Genomic DNA, 20,011 nt, shown 5'->3' with positions numbered 1-20,011 from the left:
TTGATCTGACGTAATATCAGTAAGATATTTCGAAATTAAATTTTTCTTTAATCATTAGCTTGATCGATTTAAGGAAGAAATTTGACTAATACTGTTATCGAAAACAAAAAAATTGATAAGAATTATATAATTATTATTATTGGACAAAAAGTAGAAAATTGTTAAGGATAATATTTAATTTATTTTTCTCTATTAAAATATTAATACTGATAATAAATAAAAAGTGAGATGAGATAGTTTTATAAACAAATAAGATATTAATATATTTCGTTGAAGTAATCGACATCCGTTGAAACGCTCTTATTGGTCCGCTACAGTGTACTCTATCGGTAGATCATAGAAATTACTACTATTAGCTGATTCAAGTAGGAATTTAGTTGAAGTAGTTGAAGAGGTCAGTGGAGTGTGACCAAGTGAGACTGGAGTGTGGTGTGATATCCCGGTGTTACGTTTTCAGTATTATCCTGTTGTGCTCGCCATGACGTTGATCTGAAATAGTATTTCAAAATATTAATCCCGATGTTGGTCGCAGGATTGTGCCAATGTAGTTTTCATGCTTTTAACGAGGAAAGAATCCGGGGAGGCAATTCGTGGATACCGAAGAAAGCTTCAAACGTGTTTGAAGCTTTCGAGGTCGTATTCATGGAACTATGAACCTGGACTCGTTGTCTTTTACTTTGTCACAAATCAGTTACTTGGTTGCTAATTTGACTAAGAAAAATTTTCGGGACAGCTGCAAAGAAATATCAATTGTAAGTTAACAAAAAAAAAAAAAAAAAAAAAAAAAAAAAGAAAAGAAAAAGAAAAAGGTCTAAGGACCTGTTGTTCTATTGCACATCTCCTTTACCCCTTCTCCTACGCGGCACGCCGTCCGCGAGGATAGCGCAATATGTTTCCCAAGCATTATATTTGATTATTTTTCTTTATTTTATTGTTAAAAATACCTTATAATTAGTAATTATCGTTAGAATGCACTCAATTATTTTCCATCTACATAGTCCATGTTGTCGCTTATAACCATCATGCACTAATGTATCTTGAACTTGGCTTCTAACTTCAAATTATTACGTTCTAACGTACTCTTTCGAATTAGTATTCAATTTATCGAACTTTTTGTCTTACCTTTTGTGAACTTAACTTTTCCGTTTGGAGTTACGCCATTAGTATGCAACGTACGGACGTCCATAAGTTGATCTTAAAATATTTTCATACTACTTTAAATATAATATAGACTATAAAGCATACTGTAAGCTGACTTATATTTATTTTATATTTATATAAAATATATCTTTTATACACTAATTTCTTTATTGATCTTATATAACGCAAATATTTATAAGAAATTATTGTTAATTATAAAATCAGTCATTGTTTTCTATTTCAGTTGGTACAGTGGAAAGGTCTGGAGGCAGACCGACATTTGCTGCGCTCTTTGCTCTCTTACGTCGATTTCTCAACCGGAGAGCCACCAGAATCAAGTGCTAAGGATTATTTTCAAGTACAGCTTCTAAAGCAAGAGTGTACCAATCTGCTCAGCAAGCCTTCTTTGATTTCTAACTTCTGTTTTGCAATAGATCATCCTTTACATCATCAGAAGGTTTATTATTGCATGTTCTATTATTATCATTTTCTAATACAATATTTTACCAAGTATTACCTTTATCCTGACATAGATAAATATAAAAGAAGTAATATAATAAAGAAGGAATCTAACCTTATTTAGAATGATATAGTTTATCTCCATAGCTCATTGAAATCATTGTTTTTAGACTTTGAATTCATCGCCAAAGTTTTTTTTACATCTGAAGAAGGTACTTGGGCTGACGCTAGTACAGGAAGTTGCTTTTGCGATTGTACTACAACATTCTGAAAATATCGATATTCGTGCATTGGCTCACGAGCACATTAAAAAACAACTACCTGAATTAATAAAAAATTATATTAATTCGGAGACAAGCAATAAGCACCACGAGGAAGGCTTACACGATTCTTCGCCAGAAGTTTTGCACCTTATACTTTCACAGGTTTTTCATATTCCTAATCAATTTGGTGTTTCTTCCGAAGCAAAGGAAAAATTTCTCAAGAATTTAAGGCGCGATTTTCCCCGTGAACTGGTACCAGTGGTGCTAGCACCACTCTTGTATCCAGGCGACGGGGAAACTCCGCAAGCCAAAATTGAATTAAACATGGCTGTCAATCAAATGGTTGGTACAACTTTTATTTTTATTTTTATTTTTATTTTTATTAAGAACATTTTATTACTTCCAAATGGCTATTTTAGGATGGCAATTCATTAGTGGAGTTGATCATGGAATTAGGATACGGATTTACTAGTAGCGTAGAAGAATGTAGATCGGCATTAGCTGGTTTAGGAGCTAGAGAAATATCTCCAGCATGCGTTGCTCGAGTTTTAGCTCATATGGCACGCAGTTGTAATAGTCTTGATGATGCTGGAGGCTTACAATCATTTTGGGGGAACTCTGCTTCTACTCAAGATGCTAATAAAGAAAAAACTTCAGAAAGTATTGCTCCCACAACTTGGAACGTTGAAGTTTTTGTTCAAGCTTTAAAGGAAATAGTATGTAACATAAGCAACTTTGATATTTATGTTCCATAATATATACGAACAACACATGTACGTCTTTTGGCTCTATATTTAATATTCATTATATATTTGTGTGTATTGCAGCAATCAACATTATTGTGGAATGAGGTGATCGTGAAATTGGACCATGCTGAGTTTATCATTAAAGATAGACAAGGATTAAATCTGCTAATCATGGGCTTAAGATTAGGTTTGCAACATCAAGGGTATCCTCCAGATGTGTTCCCTGTTGAACTTTTTTATCGACATTGGGAAAATGTAGAGGGTCAATTTTCTTTAGTACAACAAATTTTGAAGTGTCCTGACATATTTTGTTTTGCTGATTATCCATACCATTCGGTTACTGTTGATGTATTGAAAGCAGCTCCTGAAGGAGATAGTAAGGAAGCACAAACATGGAGATCTTTGTATGTCGTTGAACTGCTTCTACATATGGCTGAGAGGGGTTTATATGGACCAGTTCAAGAAATATTTAAATGGCCTATTCAACATTGTCCAGACGTACTTGTATTAGCTTTATTACAAATTAATCCGCCTATAACTTTACTTAGGCAAGAATTACTCAGTACACTTATGCCTATCTTTCTTGGGAATCATCCAAATTCTGCAGTGATTTTACACCATGCGTGGCATGCAAATAATGTTAAAATAAAATCCATTATTATGCATGCAATGGCTGAATGGTACATACGTGGTGACCATGATCAGACAAGATTGTCTCGCATTTTAGATGTTGCACAAGATCTTAAAGCATTATCAGCCTTATTGAACGCGCAATCTTTTCCATTTGTTATTGACCTAGCATGTCTAGCATCTCGACGAGAATATTTGAAATTAGAAAAATGGTTGACAGATAAAATTAGAGACCATGGAGAAGTTTTTGTTGCTGCTTGTGTAAAATTTTTACATAGACGGTGTCCGCAAGTGATGGGTCCTGGTATAAAAGAGGATCCTACAGTGCCAAAAGCAAGTCAGCTTCCACAAGAAACACTCACAACTATTCTTGCTTGTTTGCAAGTATGTGCCGGGTAAGTTTCATAATTTTAGTATTTTTCTATTTTTCAATAAAAGTTCTTTGATTTAATTTTAACATAAAAAAAAAAATCTTTCCTGTAGGTTTACTCATTAATAATCGGATAATCTTTTATTTTTAGGAGTGTTTCTCAAGAGTGTTCTGAAGCAATAATGACGATGGTACAAAATTGCAGTTTAATGTTAAATAAAACCACTATGAGTAGACCACCACCACCAGGGGTTCTAAGACATAGAGGATTAGAACCATTTAATCCTGCGACATTAGGAGGACAGGTATATATGCAAATGTATCTTGAAACATCAATCATATTTGGCCATAACTTAATCACATACCTATTTTAATATTTCAGTTATTTTCTTCTAAGCAAGTAGATCCACTTGGAAATTTAAGTTCAAGTCTTGCTTCTATGGGTTTAGGATCTAGTCTTGGACCACCTAGTAGTTCTGCATTTAATTTGCCAGGAGCATTAGGACCTTTAGTTTCAGCACCTGGATCTCCTTCTAGATTAACAGGACCTTCTCCAAGCCCATTTCCAATGTTACCATTATCTTCACAACTCCATTCTGGCCCAGTTGGAACACAGGGTCCTTCTGTATTACCTGGTAGTACAATAGGAGGATTAGGACGGCTTGGCCCACCAACTGGTATAGAAAAAGCAAGAATACCGGAAACATCAAATCTGTTTCCTGATATGCCTCAAAATGTATCTAAAGAAATTGAAGACGAAGCGAATAGCTATTTTCAATGTATATACAATCATCCACCTCATCCCACATTGTCAATTGATGAAGTTCTTGATATGCTCAAAAAATTTCAAGATTCAGGAAACAAAAGAGAAAGAGAGGTATTCAATTGTATGCTTCGAAATTTATTCGAAGAATATCGTTTTTTTCCTCAATATCCAGATAAAGAACTGCAAATAACTGCACAATTATTTGGTGGGATTATTGAAAGAGGTTTGGTTAATAGCTACATGACACTTGGATTGGCACTTAGATTTGTTTTGGATGCTTTGAGAAAGCCAGATGGTAGTAAAATGTATTACTTTGGTATAACAGCTTTGGATCGTTTTAAAAGTCGTTTGAAAGATTATCAAACATATTGCGAACACGTGAGGAACATACAGCATTTTAGTGAATTTCCACCACATTTAATAGAGTATATAGAATACGGTCTACAAGGACAAGAACCTCCTACTCGACCTCAAGGTCCTGTCCTTCCAAAAACATTAGCTGCTATGTTAGCTCCAGTTACAACACCATATAAAACTATTACAACAACAACTATAACAACAAGTACTACTCAGGCTAAGCCTTCTACAACACCAACTACTTCACTTTCTGCCAGAGTAAGTTGATAGAAGATAAATTTTTTTTTTTTAGAGCTTATTTTTATTCAACAACATTTTATATTATTATATTTATTCATCATTGTCTTATATAATCAAAAGATTGTTTTTATTTTAGCCCTCTATTGCAAATGCAACTAATATTGATACGTTGCTTGTAGCAACGGATAAAGAGGAAAAAATTACGACACCGCCTGAAGCGTTACAAGACAAGACTGCATTTATTTTCAACAATCTTAGTCAACTTAATTTACAACAAAAATGTGATGAAATTCGAGAAATAGTTACTGAAGATTATTGGCCTTGGATGGCCCAATATTTAGTGATGAAACGTGCTAGCATTGAATTAAATTTTCATGCCTTATATTCTAATTTCCTTGATTGCTTAAAGCTTCCAGAAGTTAATAAAATGGTAACTAGAGAAACATTCAGAAATATCAAGGTAAGTACAACAAAGCATTCCTTTATATGTAAATCTTTTATATTAGATAGCTATTAATTTATACATATATATATATATATATATATATATATATATATATATATGTATATATATATGTATGTATATATATATATATATATATATATATATATATATATATATATATGTATGTATATATATGTTTCCTTAGGTATTATTACGGAGTGATAAAGGAATAGCAAATTTTTCTGATCGATCTCTTTTAAAAAACTTGGGGCATTGGCTTGGAATGTTAACCCTTGGTAGAAATAAACCTATTTTACAGGTAATTTTTTTTAGTATATTCAAATTGTTTGGATGCATACAATTTTTGTAAAATGCATTATATATGTTATTATAACATTTCAATTTTAATACAATAGGTGGATATTGATTTAAAAAGCTTGTTAGTAGAAGCATATCACAAAGGTCAACAAGAACTTCTTTATGTTGTACCTTTTGTTGCAAAAGTCTTGGAAAGTTGTGCAAAAAGTCGTGTTTTTCGTCCTCCTAATCCATGGACAATGGCAATTATGAATGTGCTAGCAGAACTTCATCAAGAACCAGACTTAAAATTAAATTTAAAATTTGAAATTGAAGTGCTTTGTAAAAACTTAAGCATCGATGTTGGAGTAAGTTTTACAATAACTATGTAAACTATAATTTTTGTATGTTTATCTTGTTCAAATAATGAGATAATTATTTGATTGTATAGGAATTAAAACCAGCAGTTTATTTAAAAGATCCTGAAAAATTACGTAACTTGGATTATCAATTATCACATCCAAATAAGAAAACAGAAGCAGGAAATAATCAACAACAGACACAAGCCCCTATTGAAGAATTAGTCGGACCTACAACAACAGGAACTATTGTTGCTCAATCAGCACCTCCTGCTAACACTACACCATCTTTACCTACTGGACCACCAGAACCACGTTTTAGTTATATGGATATATCTGTTACAGGCATTACCAATATCTCTCAACATATCACCATAAATAATCAAGTATATATAAATAGATTTTAGCGTTTGAAAGATATAATTGAGATCGTAAATTTTTTACATTATATCTTTCATTTTCAGCTACCTTTGTTCCAAACGCATCCTCATTTAAAACAATTTGTTCGTCCTGCTGTTGAAAGAGCTATACAAGAATGGATTCATCCAGTTGTTGATCGATCTATTAAAATAGCTTTGACTACAAGTGAACAAATCGTAAGGAAAGACTTTGCTTTGGATCCTGAGGAAGTAAGGATGCGAACAGCAGCACGTCATATGGTTCGTAATTTAACTGCTGGAATGGCTATGATTACATGTAGAGATCAGGTAAGTATTAACTTACATGATAAAAAATATACGATACAATCGTGTATAATATATCATTTTTTTTTTCTTTTTTATATAATATATTAGTTTTTTTTCTTTTTTCTAGATTTTAGCATCAATAAGTACAAATTTAAAGCAAGCCTTTCTAACAGCTATGATGGGTACAACTCCTCAGCAAAAAGAATTAGCAGAGCAAGCTGCAACTGTTGTAGCTGCCGATAATATGGAACTTGCTTGCGCATTTGTACAAAAGACTGCTGTTGAAAAAGCTATCCCAGAGATGGATAAACGTTTACTTAATGAAATAGAATTACGAAAAATTGCACGACAAGAAGGAAGAAGATATTGTGATCCTTTAGCTAAGTATCAAGCTGAAAGGATGCCAGAACAGATTCGATTAAAAGTAGGCGGGATAACTCCTCAACAAATGGCCGTTTATGAAGAATTTGCCAGAAATATACCTGGATTCTTACCATTATCTGAAAGAGATACACAAGCACTTTTTGTGCCAAAACCAGTAACGGTAATCTTTTAATGAAATAATTTTTTTTATAATATCGTTAATATCAATTCTTTTCACTTTTTTCTCTTTTTTTTTTCCTTTTGTTTTTAAGGAAACTGCAGTAGTTCCGTTTGCTACTAATCCAGCTGTTGCAGTAGCAACGGCTCAACAAGTAGCTGCATATGCAGCCGCTGTAAGTAACGATGAAGTAGGAGCAATGTTAGAAAAACTTGCAGCTGAAGTAGATGTATTGCTTTCTGCAATGGGTCCAGCTGCACCACCCCCACAACACGTAGCACTTCATAGTCTTTTAGAGTCTATCATCCTTACTAGAAGATCAAGGGATGCAGGTGCTGCAATGACGCTTCTAAAAAAAGTAAGAAAGCCATAACACAAAATATTTGAAATTAATATCTTATTAACAAAATCAATTTTGTCTACGAATATTTCAGGCTGTAGAAGGATTACTAGATGGTCCTACTATTTCTAGCGGAGTGACAGATTCGGAAATCGTTTTGCGTTATAGAGAACTTCATTTACGCATTCTGAAATGTCTTCAAGATCCACGTGCTTATGGTATGCAGTGGACGAACAAACATGTTACCCGTTTCTTAACAGAATGTAGAGAAGATTTTCGTTATAATTTCGAAGCCGTAGATTGTTTAATAAGGTATGTTTAAAAATAGAAAATGCAATAGCTACGGCATATAATTCACAGTGCAAATTTATATGAAATAATGCGTATGTTTTGATTTTAGATCTCATTTGATCAGTCTTCCACAATATGATTTAGCTCTAGCACAAGCTATGGATGCTAGTAATGCTATGGCAACTGCGTTTGCTATGCAATTGGTTCAACTATATCTCATTGATGAGAGACAAACGACACATGTAACAGAATCTGATCTGTTTCATACGATTGAAATACTTGTAAGAATAGCACATCATAGAGCCCCACCAGAAGGGTAAATATTGCGTTAATGTTACAAATATTATATTGTTTTTTCTTTTATATATATATATTATGTATGTCATTTATATTTATGCTCTTATAGAATTCCACTCTTTAGACTTACTAGTCTAATAGAATCGTTACGTGCAAACCATGACCCTGCAGTATTAGCCGATCGTGCTCCTGCAGGACCGACAGCACACATCCACTCTGGAATTCTCCAGGTGAGAGTAAGTAAATTCTGCGGTATTTTAGGTCCAAAGACATTTGTTATAACGATTGTCACTTGTTTCTTTTTTCTTAATTACAGGCCCGTGATTTCGATGATCCACCAGGATTAATGGAGAAGACCGAATACTTATTACGTGAATGGGTTTCAATGCATCATAGTCCTACCCATGCTCGTGATCCTACTAAAGCATTTGGAATGTTTGTCCATCAAATGAACATTCATGGCATTTTAAAAACTGATGACCTCATAACTAGATTTTTTAAATTAAGCACTCAAATGTGCGTGGACCTTTGTTATCGTGCATTGGCTGAAACCAATGCAGTTCCTTCTGTTGTTCGCGCAAAATGTTTCCACTCGTTAGACGCTTTTGTGCGCTTAGTTGCGCTCTTAGTCAAACATTCTGGCGACACAACAAATACTCATACGAAAATCAACTTATTAAACAAAGTACTTGGAATAGTTGCTGGAGTGTTACTGCAAGATCACGAAATGCGTGGTACAGATTTCCAGCAATTACCTTATCATCGAATTTTCATCATGCTCTTTTTAGAGCTTTGTGCCCCTGAACCTGTTTTAGAGGCAGTCAATTATCAAGTTTTAACAGCCTTCTGTCATACGTTACACATATTGAGACCTGCCAAAGCTTCGGGCTTTTGTTATGCCTGGTTAGAGCTTGTTTCGCACAGGGTTTTCATTGGACGTATGCTCGCTATTACTCCACAACAAAAATGTTGGGGAATGTACGCTCAACTTCTCATCGATTTATTTAAATATCTAGCACCGTATCTGCGTAATGCAGAACTGGCAAAACCCGTAACGCTTCTATATAAAGGTACTCTTCGGGTGTTACTGGTATTACTACATGATTTTCCTGAGTTCCTTTGCGATTATCATTATGGATTTTGTGACGTAATTCCACCAAATTGTATACAAATGAGAAATCTCATTTTAAGCGCATTTCCAAGAAATATGCGCTTACCTGATCCGTTCACTCCAAATTTAAAAGTCGATATGCTTCAAGAAATCGCACACGCTCCTAGAGTGCTTACTAATTTTGCTTCGATGATTCAACCACTCAGTTTTAAAAAGGAATTAGATTCTTATTTGAAAGCCCGTGCTCCGGTCACCTTTTTGTCAGAATTACGTAGTAATTTACAAGTCTCACAGGAAGCTGGTGTAAGGTATAATATTCAATTGATGAACGCTTTGGTTCTTTACGTTGGAACACAAGCTATTGCTTTCATACGCAGTAAAGGTCATACACCTAACATGTCCACGATTGCACATTCCGCTCACATGGACATATTTCAAAATCTTGCTGTTGATCTCGATACCGAAGGTCGTTACTTATTTTTAAATGCAATTGCTAATCAGCTTCGCTATCCCAATAGTCATACGCATTATTTCAGTTGTACACTTCTTTATTTATTTGCCGAAGCTAATACCGAAGCTATACAGGAACAAATTACGAGGGTTCTTCTTGAAAGACTTATTGTCAATAGACCTCATCCTTGGGGTCTTCTTATTACATTCATCGAACTCATTAAGAATCCTACATACAAATTCTGGACGCACGAGTTTGTTCATTGTGCTCCAGAAATTGAAAAGTATGTATAAATATTTCTTTTTTATTTCATTTACATATATATGTATGTATTTATATATATGTGGTATTCAACTCATGCTTTCATTGCAGATTGTTCGAGTCTGTAGCTCGATCATGTATGGTTCAAAAACAAGTGCAGCCGACACCCGAACCAGAGATTCCGGAGTGATAGGATATTTTGCTTTCCATTGTCGATTTATGTACAGTAAAAAAAAACTAACAAACAATCGTAAATAATCGCGTGTAAAAAGTTGTTGATGTACGAATAGATGTACCATACTTTGGGCTTAATATTACTCGATGGCTAGATATTGTATAACAATATATATTAAGTGTATCAATTGATCTAGAGTAAGTGAAACCTATTATTATGTTAATATTTTAATAAAAACTATCGTTGCATTAATGGAATGAAAGCAACGAATATACAGCCTCATGAAACGTGTCTTTCGAAGAATGTATATGAGAAGAAGGGGAGAGAGTGTGTCATTATACATAGTAAATGTTATAGCACAAATGTCGGTATAAAACGCATCATGTTGAGAAATACATGCAAATAATGGTGTTCAATATATTATAGCATTAAAAACTTTTTTAGATTAAATTTAATAATATAAATTTACGTTATAAGAGCAAATATATAGAATATATTCATTCGACATTAAGATTAATATATCGTGGTATGATAATTTAGTAAATATTTTCCAAATGTTTTATGATGCATTTGGAATTCTGTGACATAGGATGTAGTTAAAAAAAAAAAAAAAACTATATGGTGGTGTAGTTTTTTAAGGACTGTAGCCATGAAATGCAAACGGAGAAACATTAATGTATTTAATGCGCGTGTTCCTCTTTATATATATATATAATACGTTTATAAAACAAGTTTTTGATGTAGTGATTTATGAATGACACTTATTAAATAATTTATTAAACTTTCTACATACATTGTTTGTACAGAAATCGAAAGCTTACGCTTACAAGAAATTACAAAGTATGATGATCACGTGTCGCATGATACGCATCTCTTTCCTTATCAGGGAACTTAGTTGGTAAATTTGGACTATGCAAGTGGCATTTTGCGTGAAACTTTATTCCCGCAACATCCACTTCATAATCGCCTGACAATACATATTCATTTGTTACCTCTTGTGGCTGACCCTTTGAATCAAAGTTTTGTACAAATCCAAGACAAACCTATAGTACAAATTATCTAATCTATTAATGTATTAAAATCAATTTTAATTACATTTACATTTATTCGGTGATTAATCGAATGAGAGAAGATTTTAAAGTTACAAATTAGGAGAAAACTTGTTACCTGTTTTTTAAATGTAAAACCATAGCCTGTAGTGGTTGTCATACCACAATATTTTCCATTTCGATATATTGGCTCACCACCCCAACACCATGTATCAAATTCAAGGTCATGATCATTTAACAATAATTGAACGTATTTACGTTTCACTCCTTCTTCACGTTGTTTTAAAAGCGCATCTCGTCCTATGAAATCAACTCCTTTCTATCGGATAAAACATATAATTGTTAGTAAAATTATAAAATATGTATATGGATAATGGAAAGATATGTCGTATTATTACTTACATCAAATTTTACTCTCCATGCGCGACCACATTCCAAAGGAGTAGTAAAAGTATCTAAATCCTGGCCCCAAAATGCATAAAATTTTTCCACTCTTAATGCTCGTGTTGCATAATAACCAGCATGCTTTATTCCATACTTTCCACCAGCTTCTATTAATCTCGTGTAAACGTGCAGTGCGAACTAAAAATATATAACAATTTATTTATATTACTACTTCTAAGTTTGGTATAAGTTTATTGTTATATTAAAACAAACAAAAATATTTCATTTACTTCGTTTGGAATATACAAGACATAGCCCAATTCTCCAGTATGTGTTAAATTCATTGTACGAATTCCATTGGCAAGGCCAACATCTAACTCCTATAAAGAATTAGAAATTTCTTAAAAAATACAAAAAAAAAAAAAAAAAGAAAAAACAAAAAATACATTTATCAAAGATATACTTTGAATGTGAAAAATGGGAAGTTCTTAGGATTCAAATCTGTGTCAGTTAATTCACTCAATAATTGTCTTGTAGCAGGTCCCATGATACAAATTGCAGTATATGCTGATGTCACATCAGATACAGCAACAGAGCCATCAGATGGCAAATGTCTACTAATCCAGTATTTACAGCGTGTTTGTTGGATGGTTGGTGCAATCATCATATAGCTGAAATACAATAAGCAGTTTATATATATGTATATATATAATATATATATATATAATATATATAATATATATATAATATATATATATAATATATAATATATATATATATAATATATATATATATATATATATATATATATATATATATATATACACTGTATAAAATATACTTACTGATTTGGTGCAATTCGTGCTAAGCTGCAATCATTTTCATAACCACCACGATAATTTTGCATTCCAGTATGGATGATACTGCCTACAGGTACATCAACGTCGTTTGAACATAAATATTGCAATAAATCTACTACCTCCATACCATTAGACTAAGAAAATTAAAAAAATAGATGTGAGTTATATTGTATAATGATGTATTATATATTTCAATATTCTATATAATTATTGTCTTAAATATAAATATCTAATTTATAGATAATAAGTACCCATAAGTCGATTTTAGTAAAAGAAGAATAATCACTGAGCCCAATTGATTCCCGACAAGTTGCGTACTCCAAACTAACTCGTTCGAACCATGGTGGCTTGCTAAATGTATTTGTATATGCCAGTTTATAATTCTGGAATATATCAGTTGAATCTAAATCTATATTAAATATTACTGTTAGTATATTTGATCTTCATTAATGTGCAATTATGCAATTATATCGAATGTAATAAGATTACCACTTTCATTAAGGTGTTGAAACCAAGATGGTCGTTCATATCCCATCACTTGACCAAAAACAGCACCAGCTTCTCTAAGCTTTGGATAAATTGGTGACATTCTTAAATTTCTGCCAGTTTTAAATTCATGATGAGGATATTGTAATGCATAATGCATTCCAGGTACTTCTTTTACTCGGTCACGTAAAAATTTACGATTATTGTGTAAACCAAGAAAACGAGAAACATCTAATTCGTACATATCTAATGAAGTTGATCCATTAACTATTAATTCTGCAGTAGCACGGCCAACTCCACCAGCAGCTGATATACCAACCTTATTAAAAATTTTATTTAGAGGGATTTCAGAGTAAATAAAAAATGTTGAAACGTTTACTTACTGTTTTCATACCAGCGGCTACGTAATAATTACGTATTTCTGGAGCTTCTCCAACGATCCATTTACAATCTGGAGAAAACGCTTCAGGACCATTGCACAATTTTTCTAAAATTACATTTCCTAAACTTGGGATTCTATGAAGCATTTCTTCTAATAAAATATGAAAATGATCCCAATCTTCAGGCAGAAATCTGTCATCAGTACTTTCTGAAAGCAATTAATTATGATATCAATCAGAAAGATACTTGTTTATGAAATGTATTTTAACAAATGATTGCATTAAATAATTGTATTTCTACAAATAATAAGCGATGATGCATAAAACAGATTTACATCTATATCTAACCAGGTATGGACCCATCTTCAAATGCTGGTTTTGCAACTGGTTCAAAACCACCTGCTAATATACAGCCATTATTTTCTCTGAAGTAAATGTAGCCATCTAAATCACGTATTACTGGTGTCATAGGATCTAAACCATTAACAGGCTTCGTATGCAAATAATAATGCTCCACCGGATGAAGAGGTACCTGGTAATATTTTGATAATATTCATATGGACAAATTTACTGAATTTTAATTATAATATAAGAAAAACAAGTAATACAACCTTTACATATGGCTCACTTAGTTTTCCTACGTTACGTGCCCAAAATCCAGCACAATTTACAAAATGTTCACATTTTATTGTGCCATGTGTGGTTTCAACAGCTTTTATACGATTATCTTCATTAATGATTTTAGTGACTTTGCAATTTTCATAAACTCTAACACCTAATAAACAACGAGATAATAACGATATAAACAAATCCTATAAAATGTTTTTTATAATTTACAAAAAAAAAGAAATGAATACCATTCTTTTTAGCTTCTTTAATCAATGTTAAACATATTTGATATGGATCTCCTACTCCATCACCAGGAATCCATAATCCACCAATGAGATCATCTACGCGTAATAATGGACACAATTGTTTAGCTTCCTCTGGTGAAACTAAGTAACATTCGATATTTCGTGATCTGTGAAATAAGTTAGATTTATATATTAAAGTTATACTACATATAAAGTTAATTGTTGTATTATATATTAGATTCTTACACAGATTGAGCTTTCATTCGTCGAAATGCTGTCATACGGTCTCTTGTACGTGCTAAAGAAAGACTACCACATTGCTTCCAACCAGTAGAAAGACCTTTTCCTTCTAAATGTTTGTATAATGCTATACTATCCTGCGCCAATTTCACCTGTGCTAAACTTGGTTTAAAAGCACCGACTAGACCAGATGCATGCCATGTCGTACCACCTCCCAATCTTCAAGATATAACAAGAATTCAAATAATGAAATGAAAGAATATTTTCATATTTAATTTCAAATGAAACATAATATGTACCTGCTGCTTTCTACAAGAACGGTTTCAGATCCCAATCCCATTAAAGATAAATAATAAGCGACTGAGCCTCCCATAACACCACCACCACATATAACCACTTGTGCTTCTTTTGGAGGATAATCATCTGAATTTGTAATTGTAGAGTTAGTAGATTTTGAAATAAATCTTACTTGTTTTTGGTTAATTAAAATAACCTTCCGTTGTCCTGTCATAAATTTATTATAAACATTTTTCGAACGTAGCCACATCTTCGTCTAATATGACAGGTACGTCTTATTTTATAATTTTTATATCCTTACTTTATTTACGAGCGAGTATGTATAAAAATACATAAATCAAGTTATACTATGTTATTTCGTATGTTAATAAGAAAATATTATAATTTATGTAACACTCTGTTTTCCATTTTTTATCATAATGCAGATACATTAAATAGTACATAAAATAATATTTATTTTGGATTAAAATAGTATGTTTTTAAATATAGTCATCAAAGGATGAATTTTTATTTATATTTTTGGCACATGATCAAAATTCACCATGTCGAAGCACTACATAATTCAAAAATTTTACTTATTTGTATTATTGAAATCCTCGATAAAAATTCATCAATTTCAAAAATAAAAATGAAATCATTAAATATCATATTTAGTTAAAAAAAATGTTGTTTTTCTCTTTATCATATAATTATGAAATGCACACAATAGCATTTATGTGTGTGTGTTATGTATATCTATATATGATATATATATATATATATATATATATATATATATATATAGAGAGAGAGAGAGAGAGAAAGAGAGAGAGAGAGAGAGAGAAAGAGAAAGAGAGAGAGAGAGAAAGAGAGACATTAATGTTTGAATATTCTACTAGAGGCGCTATAATTGAGAAAGTATCAGAGACCTCTGTGATGGCGGCTCTAAGTAAACACAATAGTTAATGTTAACTGTGTACCATGGTTATTATCATTAATAACATGGAGATTTAATTATTTTAGTCTGTTCAAACTTTCTGGATATAAGATTTTGCGAATGTTAATTTATTATTATTCATTATTATTATAAACTAATGGAAGATTGAAAGAGGTGATATTAAAATAAATTAATTTATTTATTAGAATCTCCTATTCAAATCTAAAAAATGATAGTTAGAATACCGACTGATCTAATTTACAATTCATTTGTAAATGAATGTTAAGATTTTTAAGCTTGAAGGAGAAAGTTCTGTAAAAGGTTTTTACAAGATATGTAAAGTGGATAACATTTAGAATATAATAAATATGAAGACTGCATTAATGGTTGCAGAGAAGCCATCTTTGGCAGCTTCTCTTGCTAATATTCTTAGTAATGGTCGGTGTGCATCAACAAAAGGTAATTAGATATTTTTTTACTATAATTTTAGCTTTTATTTTTAACTTAGATAATTTATATTTATATATATATTATATATTTTATAATTGTATTTATTTAGCTCTTAATGGATCATGTTCAATACATGAATGGATAGGACAGTTCCGATCAGAAACAGTGAACTTCAAAATGACATCTGTCTGTGGTCATGTTATGACTTTAGACTTTATTGGCAAATATAATAATTGGGATAAAGTTGATCCTGTGTGTTTTTGATGTATAATATAAATGTATTAAATTATATGCATTGGAATCATTTTATAGATAATACCAATCTTTTAGGTAGAATTATTTTCATGCCCTACAGAAAAGAAGGAAGCAGCACCAAAACTAAAAATTCCATATTTTCTCGCAAAAGAAGGTGCACATTGTGATTATTTAATATTATGGTTAGATTGTGATAAGGAAGGTGAAAATATTTGTTTTGAAGTAATCCATGCTGTTCAACAAGGATCATCTAGAAAATTAACTCCAAATGTAATCTAATGATATTTTTAATTTTTTTTGTATATATACATTGTATTCCCTAAATTAATTATATTTAAAAATTTTATAGGACATTTGGCGTGCTAGATTTTCTGCGATTACTGAGAAAGATATAAAAAATGCTTTTGTTAATCTTATTAAACCTAATGAGAATGAAGCTAAAAGCGTAGATGCACGTCAAGAGCTTGATTTGCGGATTGGTTGTGCATTTACCAGATTTCAAACAAAATTCTTTCAAGTATAACTCTTTGATACTTTTTTATCTATATATATATAAAAAAATACATTATTGTATAATTTTTAAATTTTAGGGAAAATATGGTGACTTAGATGTGTCACTTATTTCTTATGGTCCATGCCAAACACCAACCTTGGGATTTTGTGTTCAAAGGCATGATGAAATTCAGACTTTCAAGCCTGATCCGTATTGGGTCCTCCAGGTATTTATTTTTTTGTTATTAAAAATAAATAAAAATATTATGAGAATAATAATTTCTATATGAATTTAAATATTTGATAGGTTACAATCAAATCACCAGATGGACAAGATATTACATTGACTTGGAGTCGTATAAGATCTTTTGATAAAGAAGTGGCAAATATGTTTTTAAATCATGTTAAAGAGTATACGCATGCAACGTGAGTATTTTATAAATATATGACATATATAGTATATATAGTATAAAGCACAAAATATTTCGTTATATTATATTCAGTGTAGTAAGTGTGCAAAGTACAGAAAAAACAAAACCACGTCCTATAGCTTTAAATACGATAGAATTGATGAGAGTAGCCAGCTCTGGTTTGGGAATGGGACCTCATCATGCTATGCAGATAGCAGAACGTTTATATACCCAAGGATACATTAGTTATCCCAGAACAGAAACGACATCATATCCTGATAATTTCGACTTAATGTAAGTAGGAACAAAGGAGTATATTAGTTAATATTATATTGTTTTTAATTTTAAACGTTTTTTTTACGTACATATAATTACATAATACAATAAATTCTCATTTTTATTTACTTAAGATTTTTATTATTCTTAGGACAGTATTAAAGCAACAACAAAATAATCCAGAATGGGGGGAACAAGTACAAAAAATATTAGAAAGAGGAATTAATACTCCAAGAAAAGGTACAGATGTTGGAGATCATCCACCTATTACTCCTATGAAACATGCTACTAGAAATGAATTAGATGGTGATGCGTGGAGATTATATGATTATATTACGCGACATTTTATTGCAACTGTAAGTAAGAATTTTATTGAAACTGTAAACAAAAAATGTGCATATTCATATATAATTATTTACATAATTAATTTCAAATATTAGGTGGCACGAGATTGTAAATATTTGAGCACGGTAATCAAATTTGAAATAGGGATGGAATTATTTACTGCAACCGGGCGTACATTACTAGATCCTGGATATACTAGTATTCTTACTTGGCAATCACTTGGAACCAATGATACGCTTCCAAAGATTTCATTTGGAGAGAAAGTTGATATTCAAGAGGTTAATTATATTATCTATTAAATTTTATTTTTATATTTTTCGTAATGCTATAACAAAATTGTCTTCTTATTTACAGGCCAAATTAGTTGAATGTTACACTCAACCTCCGGATTATTTAACAGAAGCAGAATTAATATCACTTATGGAAAAGCATGGTATTGGAACAGATGCTTCTATTCCAGTACACATAAACAATATTTGTATGCGAAATTATGTTACCATTGCAGCAGGAAGAAAACTAGTACCTACTTCATTAGGTATAGTTTTAGTTCATGGGTATCAAAAGGTACTTTCCAATGTTATCTATCATTGTATGATGAAATATATGCAATTTATTTGTTATATTTATATTTATTATAATGATTTTTGTATTTAGATAGATCCAGAATTAGTTTTACCAACTATGAGGTCGGCAGTAGAAGAACAATTGAATTTAATAGCACAGGGTCGTGCAGATTTTCATGCTGTTTTACAACATACAGTGGAAATTTTTAGACAAAAGTTTCATTATTTTGTAGAAAGTATAGAAGCCATGGATCAGTTGTTTGAAGTATCCTTTTCTCCACTTTCAGCTTCTGGTAAAGCACATTCAAGGTATAAAGTAAATTATTTTTTGTTCAATTTAACTTTGGAAATTTGTTATATTATATTAAATCATACAGGTGTGGTAAATGTCGACGTTATATGAAGTATATACAAACCAAACCATCAAGAATGCATTGCGCACACTGTAATGAAACGTATAATCTACCTCAAAATGGAAATATTCGTATTTATAAAGAATTAAAGTGTCCACTAGATGACTTTGAATTATTGTCTTGGTCAACTGGAGCAAGAGGCAAGAGTTATACATTTTGTCCATATTGCTATAATAATCCACCTTTTAGGTAAATATATACAAAGTATAAATTTTAATTTATACACAATATAGTGTGTAATAATAATATAAATGTTATATTTGAAATTTTTAGAGATATGAAGAAAGGAATGAGTGGTTGTAATTTATGTACACATCCAACATGTCCCCATGGTTTAAATTCTAATGGAGTATCCAGTTGTTTGGAATGTGATACAGGAATTCTTGTTCTGGATCCTTCAGCAGCACCTAAATGGAAAGTTGGGTGCAATCGTTGTGATGTTATTATTCATTTGTTTGAAAATGCTCACAAAATAACAGTAGATTCTGATGTATGTGATTGTGGGGCACAGTTGATAAATGTTGAATATAAACAGGTGATAATTAATAATCTGTTCTTTACATTATAACATTTTCCATGTCGCTGATATAATTGTTCGATTTTAGGATAAAAGTAAATTACCCGATGAAGCAACTGAAACATCTGGGTGTATTTTCTGTACCCCGGCATTTAGAGCGCTTGTTGAAAAACATAGAGCAGTAGCATCAAAACCAGTTGCAACTCGTGGACGTGGACATGCCAAAGGCCGTAGTCGTGGCAAACCACGTCCTCCAAAGGATAAAATGGCTCAGCTTGCAGCGTATTTTGTTTAATAAAGTTCGAAAATAATGTCAATGTATGTACACACATTATGGACTCCTTCCATATTGAATGAATACATGTAAATGAATACATTGCCAAAATTCTGTATATGTATTGCAGAATAAGTGATTAAGTTTTCAAGTAATTTTTGTGAACAATCAGTTTTTGGAAAAATTATTAAATAAAAAAATTTATGCAGATTTAAGTAATATAAATATAATCTAAGATAAGTACACCTATAATAAGTATAACCGTATATTAATATTTATTTCAATAAAAAATAATTATATCTTTATAAACATGACAAAAAACTAA

The 20,011-nt window shown here is 31.5% G+C and overlaps 3 protein-coding genes across 6 annotated transcripts; 2 read left to right on the top strand and 1 right to left on the bottom strand.

Moving 5' to 3' along the window:
- Nucleotides 1-366: 366 nt before the first annotated feature.
- On the top strand, nucleotides 367-11,013 carry LOC124432086 (CCR4-NOT transcription complex subunit 1). Of its 2 annotated transcripts, none has more exons than XM_046980642.1 (19): nucleotides 367-752; nucleotides 1,385-1,597; nucleotides 1,770-2,204; nucleotides 2,282-2,578; nucleotides 2,690-3,633; nucleotides 3,760-3,913; nucleotides 3,991-4,989; nucleotides 5,108-5,431; nucleotides 5,622-5,735; nucleotides 5,833-6,081; nucleotides 6,165-6,458; nucleotides 6,537-6,779; nucleotides 6,886-7,302; nucleotides 7,394-7,657; nucleotides 7,734-7,951; nucleotides 8,040-8,246; nucleotides 8,337-8,457; nucleotides 8,544-10,072; nucleotides 10,162-11,013. In XM_046980642.1, exons 1-19 carry the CDS (start codon nucleotides 651-653, stop codon nucleotides 10,238-10,240), a joined length of 7,203 nt encoding a protein of 2,400 aa, XP_046836598.1. In that variant the 5' UTR covers nucleotides 367-650; the 3' UTR covers nucleotides 10,241-11,013. The 2 variants fall into 2 exon arrangements, with proteins under 2 accessions (XP_046836598.1, XP_046836596.1); XM_046980640.1 differs by having other exon boundaries at nucleotides 370-752; nucleotides 8,337-8,463.
- Nucleotides 10,973-15,386, bottom strand: LOC124432087 (pyruvate dehydrogenase phosphatase regulatory subunit, mitochondrial). 3 transcript variants are annotated; one of them, XM_046980644.1, is made up of 15 exons: nucleotides 14,972-15,384; nucleotides 14,778-14,901; nucleotides 14,485-14,697; nucleotides 14,242-14,405; nucleotides 13,996-14,159; nucleotides 13,733-13,916; nucleotides 13,388-13,593; nucleotides 13,008-13,323; nucleotides 12,770-12,927; nucleotides 12,504-12,652; nucleotides 12,122-12,329; nucleotides 11,949-12,038; nucleotides 11,677-11,856; nucleotides 11,393-11,593; nucleotides 10,973-11,268 (listed from the first exon to the last, which is right to left on the bottom strand). In XM_046980644.1, exons 2-15 carry the CDS (start codon nucleotides 14,849-14,851, stop codon nucleotides 11,059-11,061), a joined length of 2,517 nt encoding a protein of 838 aa, XP_046836600.1. In that variant the 5' UTR covers nucleotides 14,852-14,901; nucleotides 14,972-15,384; the 3' UTR covers nucleotides 10,973-11,058. The 3 variants fall into 3 exon arrangements, with proteins under 3 accessions (XP_046836600.1, XP_046836601.1, XP_046836599.1); XM_046980645.1 differs by having other exon boundaries at nucleotides 15,077-15,384; XM_046980643.1 differs by having other exon boundaries at nucleotides 14,778-15,386.
- A 290-nt stretch (nucleotides 15,387-15,676) lies between these two features.
- On the top strand, nucleotides 15,677-19,901 carry LOC124431984 (DNA topoisomerase 3-beta-1). Its single transcript, XM_046980427.1, has 14 exons — nucleotides 15,677-16,150; nucleotides 16,251-16,393; nucleotides 16,472-16,666; nucleotides 16,746-16,913; nucleotides 16,987-17,115; nucleotides 17,196-17,314; nucleotides 17,392-17,592; nucleotides 17,726-17,930; nucleotides 18,015-18,197; nucleotides 18,274-18,483; nucleotides 18,574-18,791; nucleotides 18,860-19,084; nucleotides 19,169-19,430; nucleotides 19,501-19,901. Exons 1-14 carry the CDS (start codon nucleotides 16,060-16,062, stop codon nucleotides 19,705-19,707), a joined length of 2,556 nt encoding a protein of 851 aa, XP_046836383.1. The 5' UTR covers nucleotides 15,677-16,059; the 3' UTR covers nucleotides 19,708-19,901.
- Nucleotides 19,902-20,011: the final 110 nt, after the last annotated feature.

Source organism: Vespa crabro, chromosome 23 (genome assembly GCF_910589235.1).
Source record: "Vespa crabro chromosome 23, iyVesCrab1.2, whole genome shotgun sequence".
Classification (NCBI taxonomy): domain Eukaryota; kingdom Metazoa; phylum Arthropoda; class Insecta; order Hymenoptera; family Vespidae; genus Vespa; species Vespa crabro.
This window is presented reverse-complemented; position numbering and strand designations above follow the sequence as displayed.

What these genes read in the sequence shown, in the direction of transcription:
- LOC124432087 (XM_046980643.1), bottom strand. Translation starts at nt 15,025, where the DNA reads ATGTGGCTACGTTCGAAAAATGTTTATAATAAATTTATGACAGGACAA. An exon ending in TCTTGTATATTCCAAACGAA is followed by an intron (nt 11,857 to 11,948) that starts GTAAATGAAATA and finishes ATATATTTTTAG; the next exon opens with TTCGCACTGCACGTTTACAC. An exon ending in GTTTTACATTTAAAAAACAG is followed by an intron (nt 11,269 to 11,392) that starts GTAACAAGTTTT and finishes TTTGTACTATAG; the next exon opens with GTTTGTCTTGGATTTGTACA.
- LOC124431984 (XM_046980427.1), top strand. Translation starts at nt 16,060, where the DNA reads ATGAAGACTGCATTAATGGTTGCAGAGAAGCCATCTTTGGCAGCTTCT. An exon ending in CTAGAAAATTAACTCCAAAT is followed by an intron (nt 16,667 to 16,745) that starts GTAATCTAATGA and finishes AAAATTTTATAG; the next exon opens with GACATTTGGCGTGCTAGATT. An exon ending in AAAGAGTATACGCATGCAAC is followed by an intron (nt 17,315 to 17,391) that starts GTGAGTATTTTA and finishes TATTATATTCAG; the next exon opens with TGTAGTAAGTGTGCAAAGTA.
- LOC124432086 (XM_046980640.1), top strand. Translation starts at nt 651, where the DNA reads ATGAACCTGGACTCGTTGTCTTTTACTTTGTCACAAATCAGTTACTTG. An exon ending in ATATCACCATAAATAATCAA is followed by an intron (nt 6,459 to 6,536) that starts GTATATATAAAT and finishes TTTCATTTTCAG; the next exon opens with CTACCTTTGTTCCAAACGCA. An exon ending in GCCGTAGATTGTTTAATAAG is followed by an intron (nt 7,952 to 8,039) that starts GTATGTTTAAAA and finishes TTTTGATTTTAG; the next exon opens with ATCTCATTTGATCAGTCTTC.